This window comes from Antedon mediterranea, chromosome 4 (genome assembly GCF_964355755.1).
Source record: "Antedon mediterranea chromosome 4, ecAntMedi1.1, whole genome shotgun sequence".
In the NCBI taxonomy this organism is placed as follows: domain Eukaryota; kingdom Metazoa; phylum Echinodermata; class Crinoidea; order Comatulida; family Antedonidae; genus Antedon; species Antedon mediterranea.
In genome coordinates, this window is record NC_092673.1 from 1,241,934 (window position 1) to 1,252,749 (window position 10,816).

At 36.9% G+C, this 10,816-nt stretch overlaps 2 protein-coding genes across 3 annotated transcripts; one reads left to right on the forward strand and one right to left on the reverse strand.

The window, feature by feature from the left end:
* Nucleotides 1–44: 44 nt before the first annotated feature.
* Nucleotides 45–3,974, reverse strand: LOC140046111 (uncharacterized). Of its 2 annotated transcripts, none has more exons than XM_072090639.1 (5): nucleotides 3,884–3,974; nucleotides 2,199–3,686; nucleotides 1,661–1,879; nucleotides 1,085–1,344; nucleotides 45–768 (listed from the first exon to the last, which is right to left on the reverse strand). In XM_072090639.1, the coding sequence occupies exons 1-5, from the start codon at nucleotides 3,933–3,935 to the stop codon at nucleotides 190–192; spliced, it is 2,598 nt and encodes an 865-aa protein (XP_071946740.1). In that variant the 5' UTR covers nucleotides 3,936–3,974; the 3' UTR covers nucleotides 45–189. The 2 variants fall into 2 exon arrangements, with proteins under 2 accessions (XP_071946740.1, XP_071946741.1); XM_072090640.1 differs by lacking the exon at nucleotides 3,884–3,974 and having other exon boundaries at nucleotides 46–768; nucleotides 2,199–3,278; nucleotides 3,645–3,804.
* On the forward strand, nucleotides 3,552–10,538 carry LOC140046112 (uncharacterized). The gene is made up of 12 exons (XM_072090641.1): nucleotides 3,552–3,608; nucleotides 4,811–4,962; nucleotides 5,194–5,448; nucleotides 5,983–6,084; nucleotides 6,454–6,586; nucleotides 6,954–7,070; nucleotides 7,403–7,545; nucleotides 7,668–7,819; nucleotides 8,328–8,396; nucleotides 8,898–8,977; nucleotides 9,435–9,589; nucleotides 10,107–10,538. Exons 3-12 carry the CDS (start codon nucleotides 5,304–5,306, stop codon nucleotides 10,199–10,201), a joined length of 1,191 nt encoding a protein of 396 aa, XP_071946742.1. The 5' UTR covers nucleotides 3,552–3,608; nucleotides 4,811–4,962; nucleotides 5,194–5,303; the 3' UTR covers nucleotides 10,202–10,538.
* The last annotated feature ends 278 nt before the right edge of the window (nucleotides 10,539–10,816 follow it).

Consider the following 10,816-nt stretch of genomic DNA (forward strand, 5'->3'; position numbering starts at 1 on the left):
CTTCACCAAAAGGTGCTCAAGCTTTATGGGTGAATACAAAATAATTTTGAAAGACATACTCTACAAATTAAAATTTATTATATAATTTTACAATTCACTTTTTATAGAAAAATAATTAAAAGTACCATGATAAGGTTTTTTTTTTATAAATTAAATATTAACCATAATTGTATAAAATATTAAACTTAATTATTGACAACCATCTGGTATCATTTCTACATCTGTTAATATTTCAATCGCGTGTGCACTCAACCATTCAGCGTTCTGAAACTCATCTTCGTCATCATCGTCATTGGTCATGTGATTGAAAATCCTGTTGAGCTCTACACTGGTTTCTGAAATAGAATGTATCGGCGCCATTGCGCTCTCCAAGCAATGTTGGATCTTGTCGTCGTGTAGCTCTTCCTCAAGAATCTGATTATTTGAGATAAGATGTGTCGCGTCGAAATCAAGATGAAGACGTTGAACTGGATATCGTAGAAGATTAGCATGTTTACTTCCCTGTCTTGTCTTCATTGGTGACCACATCACGTTTTCCGGTGTTATCGATGATTCTTCCATTTTTAAAACATCTTTACTTATCGTCGTCTGATTTCTTTTCTTCATCTGTCCAATAGCAGTCTTTGTTTCTTCTGATGATGGTTTTAGGATAGGCATGACGTGAACCAGTTGAGATTCCTGATTGGTTGGATGTTCATGGATGGATTTCATCATGCATGTAAATTCCTTCGGATTATCTGGATTAACTTGTAATGGCTCCAATACGAACTGTACAATGCAAACAAATAATTGTCTAAGTCCAATATCACCTCATTGTGACTTGCTTTATGACACTGTATATAATACTACTTCATCATTGTATTACTTAACGGGTATATTTGGTGGTAAATGAAAGAACAGGCTTTATTAAGTAAGAATTTTATTTACAAATGAGGCACTGAATAAACTGGAATATTTGGTGGTAAACGAGAGAATGGGTCTTATTAAGTAAGAATTTTATTTTCTGAAAATGTTAGTTATCAAATTTATATAGATTGTATAAACAAATACTTAAACCAAAATAGATGTTCAGTCGGGTCTATACCTTCTGGCTTTGGACTGACGACACGTTAGTTGCAACATTCGTCGTCGCCGCAAGCGACGTGGATGACATGGTAGATTGAGCGGATGCAGTCTTGTTTGCAGACATCTTTCTGTATGACGACAGACTGCTGATATCGGCGGCGGACTGCTGCTGCATCGTCATCATGTGTTCATTCATGGCTTCCTCTGATGGAAACAGGTTTGCCAACGAGTATTTGGACTCCCGTCGTTTCTTGGCTGGTCTAGGCTGATATACCCAACCTTTGCAAAATGAACAAGATCGGTTTCCGATTAAGCTCTGTCTACACCATCAATCGTTATGCGACAACAAAATGTGATGTGCCCATATATGGACATGATGATCTCATATCACTACCATATTTGGGCACAAAACACTTTTTTTTTCAAACTAGTTTGACAGAACTTTAGTTTGGCCGTTCTTTCTAGTTCCCATAATCAAGAAAATAAAGAGAGAACCACCAGGTTTTTAATAAAGAGTACACATTAAAGCAAAATGATTAAATTTTAAAAATTGAGAAAAACCCGCTTCTAACAACAATTTCTCTTGATAACTGACCTGGAAAATCGCGTTTGTGCTGTCTTTTTATGATGTCAGCTTTGTCGTAATATCCTTGTTTCTGGTCTTTCGGCAGTGCGTTCCACATTTCTCCAAGTTTGACGCTAATCTGAGAGTTTGTGAGCCCGTTAAAGACATTGGCCAGTATCGGGCGATGTTCTTTGGCCCACACCATAAAAGCGTTCATCGGACGCTTTATTTTACTTTCTGCTTCACTATCTAAATTATTACCAACAAAGGTTAGAAGTTAATATTCGCTATATTCAATATCATTACAACTTCAGTATTTCTAATTAAAGTGTTATATTAAAATAGTCAACACATAGGCCTATGTTTCACTGTACGCATTGTCTGAAATTCTTTACCAATACTTGTATAGCCTAAAGCTCTGCCTACATTATCAAACTAGTTTTTTATATGCTTAATGGTAGTGATATGACATCACCATGTCCATATATGGGCACATCACATGTTTTATCACATCATGTTTATTTTGTAATATATTAAATTATAATCTAGTAGGATTAATAGGACATACCATTTCTTTTAAATGAAATCCGCTCGTGTGCAAGATATGCATGAGTAGGTTTTGGCGCAAAATGACCTAGCTGCTGATTAGAACCCACTGACGAGACCACGTGACGTTTATCAGTGGTGGAACGTATTGCTTCTGTTTTACGAAGAACGTCGTCTTTATTGACGTTTGTATTTCGAGAAATGACAATTTTTCCCGGATTCGGTACCGTTATCTGCTTGAATGTAATCGGATTGGAAGTACTGACGGTTCTGATTGCAGACGGCTTACGGTTAATGACGATCGTGTTTTTTGGTGATAACTTCTCTCCATAAATGTTCTTCTTCTGATTGTTGTTTTTAGCAATAACCCTCTCACTGACAGCATCATTATTCTTCTTCACAACGTCTTGAACTGAACGATTAAGGATTTCTAAGATGGCGCTGACTGACGGAAATGCAGCTGTACTAGATGTCTTTAACTTTGAAAATTCACCAGCATTACTACAAACGGTGTGTTGTTCTTTGGAAACTAATGATGACGTAACACCTGCTGTGTGTCTATTGCCTGGTGTCGAAGAAGTGTTAACATGAATTGTAAACGTATTTGGTTCCAATGTAGGTTTCGTACGTATTTCGTCTTGGTGATCTGACAACCCATTTTTCTGTACATAATTTGATGGTTTTATTGACATTTTATTATAGCAAGTGCTAGACGATGAAGCTTGGTCCAACGAGACATTGGATTTGTAATTTTTGGACGTTGTTGAGGTCTTATCTTCCCTGTTCTCACCAAGGAGCAACTCTCTGCTCTCACCAGGTTGACGTTCACTTGATATACACACGGATAGATCCATCTTGCTATCTGATTGTGTTCTTATTTGGTTAGAAAGACAATGTTTTACTTCTGAACAGGCCATTGCTGATTTATTCTTACATGATGACGTAATAGGCACAACTGTAGGTTCACACTTTCGATTAACCCAAACCGTATTTGTGGACGATGAATTTAGATCTTCCCCGAGATCTTCCTTCAAGATCTTACACCCCGAATTTTCGATATTTTCTTGATTATTGAGTTTTTCTAACATACTTTTCAACCATCCTGAAAAGTTAATATGATTTTGATCGAAGGACGTTTTTATCCTATCTTTAATTGGCTTTCTATTTCTGGTGTAAACTATCATATCCGATGCTTTGCTTTGAACGTGTTGCAAGCTCCTTTCTGGGGTTAATCCAAGACTGCATGATGGTAGTTCACTCATATAACCATTTTTGGTTGAGTTTTGAATATAAGAATTTGAAACGTCATTATTATCACCACGACGATTGGCTGTAACGTGAGGTTTTAATTTATTTTCATGATTGGTGTCTGAAAAATTTAAAATGGAAACATTTGGATGATTTGAAGATGGGCATATGATCTCTTTCATTGGTAAGCTGCAGTTAAGTAACAGTTTTTTAGCATTACATGAATTTTGTTGTAGGCCTATTGATGAGTTGCAACCTGCATCTGGGGAAAAACAAACAATACTTTATCAATATAATATAGGGCCTACTGCGAGGCCTAACTAAGGCCTACTGTAGGCTTAGCCTAGTGCCAGCCTAGGCCTAGCCTAGGCTACACACATTCATAAACCTTTTTTTTAATTTTAAAATTTACTAGCTTTTTAAAAGTTTTTATGGAGTACTAGTCAAAATGTTACTTACTTGCTTTAATTAGTTGGGTTTCCGTTGGAATGGATATATCAAATAAATCCATCGAATTGCCTTTGTTGAACTTTACAAAACTATCTTGTCGCCGTAGGATTTGCACAAAAAATGGTTAATGTTTGCTATCGAATTTGGTTACCAAAGCAAGTTTCTTAGTTACAAGTCGCGTTTAGAATGCGCGTTTTTGACGCGTGTCGAGCAATTCCGCCTGATACCATCTGATGGTGAATCAATCTGTTTTAAGAAAAATCAACAATGAAAATTGATTATTTAACCTTTTATGAAGCCCACAACTGCGATGATCCTCACGCCGTATGTATCTAAAGAAACAATATCTCAACTAGCGCACACGTCTGACCTGTCGCGGTTCTGGAAGTACAATGATCTTAGCGGACACTGGTCGTGCCTCTCATGGGAACCCGGAAGTTGCGTCACTGTTGATATGGTAGAATTAACTTTTACCCTTATATAATGTTGTTTTAGTAACATAAGTGAATTCTTTCTAGCAACGTGCGTCTTTGCGCATAAAGTCAGTAAGTTAATTAATATGATGACGTTTACGAATTCTTAGTTACAAGTCGCGCATTTAGCATGTGCGCAATGTTAACGCCGCGTGTAATTCTAACAAGTCGCGTTTAGCTTGTGCGCACATGCTAAACGCGACTTGTTTTTTTTTATAAATACAATAGTTTTGACAGTAGAATTACTTTTCTTTAAGTAAAATCGTCTTTTAATAATAAACAATATTGATATAGCGCCTAATGGATCACAGACCCCTCTAGGTGCTTTACATTAGACCCTAACTAATGGTAACATAACAATAGTATTAATAATGACTCGTGACTTGTTGCGGTATTATGAATCATTTTCCAATTTAGGCCTAATAACCCCCTTATTCACGAAGTCTAGCCTTTCTCTGTACAGGTGCTATTGACGTATTCAAATTCGCACCAGGTGTTACGTCACCGCCCCACAATACAGTGTTCGTTTTAAGCAATACGTTGCCTACTACAACGTGAAACAAGCTTGATATGAAAAATAGTGTAGTGTAAAGCTTCAAAACGGCAGAAATCAAGGTAAGAATTTTATTAAAACGTGGCCTATATGGTTTTATTATCTTATCGTGCATGTAATATAGTTATTAAATGTAATTTTAACAATTAATTTCGCTGGATATATCTGTATAAATTACGGTAGAATTACGTATCGTGTGCATACTAAAATGAAAATAGCAAAAGTGACTGATTATTTATGCAATAGTATGACAGTTCTTTAAACGATTTAATATACATGTTTTTGGATTTTAGCTGGTACGTCTATATGCTAATAACAACAGCATAATGGAGGGAGCGTATGACGACGAAGAGCCGTCAAGCTCAAAACGTATGGAAGCAAGTACAGTAGTACACCAAGCGACATGCTTCGTCCCGTTGCTCTCGGGTTTTCCAGCCCAATATCCGTCCTTTCCGTTGGGAGCGAGTCCGACATAAAAGCTGTTATATCAGATGTTACGTCACTCTTAGTTCTTTCTGCCATGAACAACGAACTTCATAAATCATCAGGTATGATTATAGGTTTTTATAGTACCAAGGCATATCTAACAACATGATGCTGAGCTCCGGAGATCAAAGGGTTTATCTGTGGCTGCGATTATACGTAGTACAGTACGCAGCCACATAGGCCTATTAAGATCAAAGGAGGACTGTTACGAGCTGCTCCTCAGTGTTGTTAGATTGCCTTGCTTTTTAGACATTATTTTAGGCATTGGCATGGCCTAGACTGTCGGCTCTTAACATCACCCTTAGGCTATATAGGTACATGGTGATCGAAAATCAATAGGTTGGTACCTTTTATTATCTCCCTAAAGCTTGGTTCTCACTAGCGACGCAACGCAACGTAAATAATTTGACCAATCACATCATCTCGCTTGTGTTGTGCGTACGTCGTCCTTGCGTTGCGTCTCTGTTGGGAACCACGTTTTACAGGGTATTATTAATTGTGAGGAGTAGTAGGCCTACAAGCTATTGGTACAATTTAATAAAGTATTAGTTGATTTTCCTTTTTTGTATTTCTTGTCTTTTTTCTTAATTTTCAAGAATCAAGCGAGGTGACTCGTGATCAACAGGTTCGTCTACTTGAAGCAACCAATGTCGTTATTACGTCACTCAATGAGACCATACCTCGACCTCTACAGCCATGTACGTATGATGTATTAATGAAACAACAAAAATATTAATAATAATGGTATTACAGAATTGCTGGTAGGCTACTTATTACCTGTAAAAGTGTGCATAAGCTTTTCTTCACGTGACTGATGTGCCATTCCATTACGGCGTACACAGCCCTAATTATGTTAAAACGCGCGCGTTAAATGTCAATCTACGGTATCTGTTTGAAGTTTAAGCTTGGTTTCCACTAGAGACGCAACGCAAGGACGTAGACGTAACACAAGTGAGTTGACCAATCACAATAATTCGTCGGTTGTAAATGGTCAAATCACTTTCGCGCCGCTTACGTTTTTCCAAGGAACTAAGCATTAATTAAAACATGAATTTTATTTATTACAGCATTTACAGATAGTGAGGCAACACTTACCGATCCACACTCATTCAAACACTCGGAATCCTGCAACAGTTTAACATCACTCGAATTCAAATCTTGTACATCCAATAGTTATTCTCAAACATCTGACGTATTCAGGTAAAATCACTCACTAATAGCATTAAAATGTGACACAGTTTGAACGGCGCGAAATTAGGAGGAACATAATAATGGGAGAAGATAAAGTAGAACGGTTCGGGATTGGTCTATTATAAAGCTTGGTTCACACTAGGGCGCAACGCAAGAACCTAAACCGCAATGCAAACGAATTAACCAATCAAAAGTATGCCAACGCGGGTCGCTTGTAATTAGTCAATTTGCTTGCGTTGAATCATAGGGAACCAAGTTTTACAGATACTTCTGCACGCACCTATTTGTAAAGAGTCTCCCTTTTACTTCATATTAAAAGGGTGAATTTTGTAATTTATAAATACCAGTGTAATTAATAATGTAATTCTTGTCACAGGTCATGTGACTCTCAATTAGATGAAGATGGCTCCGATAGTGCCACTGAGTCGGACATCGTTGCGTCACGTCAGCCGACAGACAACGAGCATACACCATTTCTTATCGGCGGTGAAAGGTAAACATGCATGTCACTGTTAATGATATCGAAATGAACCAGTTCGACAAAAACAAATTGTGATGTTCCCAAATATGGTAGTGATATACCATATATGGATATATTACCATTTTGTCAGTGTGTCAGTCAGTTTGATGGTGTAAACAGAGCTTAATGTTAAAACATATTAATATTAGAAATGTGTGGTGTAATAGTAGGCCTAAGTATACTCTTTTCTTTTTGTTTCATGCCGGGCATACCTACATATCAACGATTAGGGGCCATGTAATTCGTCACGATTAGGCCCCTTCACTCTTTTGTTCTACATAAAAGCTATCTCGGATCTCTTTTAGTGAATCTAATGACAACGGGGATTTTGATGAGTATGATAACGAGGAACTCAAAGAAACCTTAAAAAGTTTAAAACAACGTTTAGACGATCGAATAACATCAGCATTGAATGATGCTATGGCATGGCAACAAGCAAGGCAAGATGGTATGACGTAATAAATAAATTAAAAATAGAATCCTTCTTATCAATTAATCTTTGCCTAATCCATAGATTTTGACAAATATTAACCAAATTTCCTTTTTAACATGATTTCAACTTGATTTCAGACAACGAAGACGTGGCTCTTGTCCAGTATTTGAAAGAACTTCATAGCCAATATATACAGAATGGTCAGGTGACATTGAGTGACCAATCATGGTTTTCATTGTTAGTTGAAAAAGCTTTATCCAGTAGTCTTCACGCGCATGATATTGTCATGGTAACTATGCGTATTTGAATACATCTTGTTTTAGTTAGGTCCACCGCACCCAGTGTTTAATACGCTTGGTTCCAACTAGAAACACACCGCAAGGACGCAGACATAACGCAGAATTGACCAATGACAAGCAACTGTTCCAATAATCCATCGCTGGAGGTGGGTCAAATCAATTACGTTGTGTTACGTCGTTGCGTTGCGTCTCTAGTTTAAGCGTGGTTCCCACTAGCGACGCAACACAAGGACGTAACGCAACGCTAGTGAATTGACCAATCACAAGCGATGGCTTATTCGCTTGTGATTGCTAACTGTCTATAACTTTGCTTGTCATTGGTTAAAACGCTTGCGTTGCGTTTACGTCCTTGCATTACGTTCTAGTGGGAACCAAGCTTAACTAAGCTCTAGATATAACGCAATGACGTTAGCGCGAATGTACCGTAATCTGACCAACTTAATTTAATAACTTGATGTAATTATATGGGTTGCGTTTAATTCATTGTATATTTTTTAGCTTTCAAAGGAAATAAAATCGTTAAAACGAAATGCTGAGGTTAAAGAAGACAACGATGGACAAGCTCAGGTAAGAACATAATTATCAACTTCATTCTCTGTCTAAGCTACACTATCAAACTAGTTGAACTATGCCCAAATATGGCAGTGATGTGCCCAAATATGGTAGTGATGTGCCCAAATATGGTAGTGATGTGCCCAATGGTAGTGATGTGCCTAATGGTAGTGATGTGCCTAATGGTAGTGATGTGCCCAAATATGGTAGTGGTATTCTAAAAAATGTGGTAGTGATATGACATCATGTCAATATATGGACACATCACATTTTTGATAGTGTAGACACAGCTTCAGAGAGTCGGGAGATGATAATTATATAATATTAATACAATGGAAATAAGCTACTAACCTTTTTAGAGCTATCCTGGAAAAATATTCTAATATATCTGTAGTAATGCTATAACTTTGTATGTATATTTTAAAATATAATAAATATAAATAAATCCAAATAAAATCATACAACCACCATACGCCGTTTAAATTGCTGACGTTACACTCGCCATCATTTTTTCAGGATACGAAAAGTGTTGACACAGCAATTCAGACTGAGCTATCACTGGACACCGATAGTATTAGCTCACTTGACAGTGAAAGGTATGTACTGTAGTCCAAATATACTATGAACAATTAAAAATGTAGTGTCCCCCAAAAATATAAAAAACGAAGATTAATAAAATCAGACTTTAAATAGTCCATTTTGCAGCTTTCGCGTTTAAAAAGACAAAATAAACGGTTAAATTCAACCAAAAATCTGCTGGCAGCCAATTTGAATGTTTCTTGCTTTAAATTACAGTTGTTTTTTTTTTCCATCCAATTTTTGGTAAAATTGAATAACTATTATGTAAGATTATAATATCATATTCAACAAAAAAAAAGTTAAAAAAATAATTCAGGGGGACAATACATCTTTAAATTATACCACGTGGTGAAACTACTTTTCTATGTAATGTTTCCATGTAAACATTTCTAACTCGCACAAAACAGTTAAAAAGATAGTCGCACCACCCTGGTTAACAAAGTATCTTTTTAAAATTGTATTTATTTCATTCAGTGATGATCGAAATATGTCCCCAGATTCGTTGCTAATTCCAGGGCATAGGCATAGCGACCTACACGATCGGTCAGTAGGGTCTCAGAGGTCGGCCTACTTATCTCTACCGCAGCAGAAACCGAAAAAGAAGTTGGAGGTACCGAGCACGCTTATAGGTAAGATTCTGTTCATTGCAATCATTGTTAAGCTCTGTCTACACTATCAAACTAGTTTGACAACAAAAGTATGATGTGCCCAAATAAGCAGAGGGTAGTGATATGACATCATTATGTCCATGGGCACATCAATTTTTTGTCACATAAAGTTTGATAGTGTAAGAGATCTTTAGGCTGGTATTACGAAAAACTTTGTGGAAGACGCCAAACAACAAATATCGATAATTATTGTTCAAATATCGTTGTAGTAGGCCGTACCGCAACATCGTTTTAGCATTTCGTTTAAAGTTGTTGTTAAATAAGTGCATGAATATCGTACGTCACACATGGGCAACAAGGTACGGAGGACGATCAAAGCATATTCATCGAAACGTCGAAAAACTCAACTTTTCAGAACTAATATACGTGGTGTACCGCAAACTATATATCAATAAGTTTAATTCATCAACATTAATTTTGCGGGACATTTTCTTTTTAAAAAACCGTTCACAAATGTTGCTAATTGGATTTTTCACAGGTCAAAGTGTTGATTACACATCTGACGCACCAGCGGCATCTAGTTCGGGATGTTGTCCGTTTCTTCGATGTTTAAAGCGTATCTGTATGCACTGAATGTGACGCTTAGAGGAGGGAGGAGGAGACGGCAATTCACACCGTTTTGTCTGTACTCAGTCGTCGTACAGTGTGAGATTAAATGTAATTTTACTCCCTCTTAAGTACAGCATAATACAACAATTATAATGGACGTCTGTATAGTGCTATTGGTTTAAGAAATGTATAAATTCCTTTTTTGTTAGCCTGTTTGTTTCAATAACTCGTGGCGTTCCTGATAACAAAACACACAAACACTTGGGAAATAGTTACTTTAGGATATTATTGCACCTCATGCGATTGTAAATAAATTTATATCGTGTTAACAGTGGTTTGTGTTGTATTTATTACAGTGTCCCTCTCACGGATCAACCGCAGTGGTCACGTACAACACCTGAAAATATAATATATACCGTAGGCCTATTTATTCGAAGCCCCGCTTTAAATAAACGCCTCCCTCGAATACATTTTTTTTTACAAAATGCATCTTTTTAACCAAATTCCTATAAAAGGCGTTTTCATAATCCACAAAACAGATATACTAAAGTTCATTGCCATGTTCTAGTGACTTTTCTCTCATCACACGTAAAATGCCTACTCTTCTCTTGTACCTTTGCCTTGGTCCGTTTCCAATAA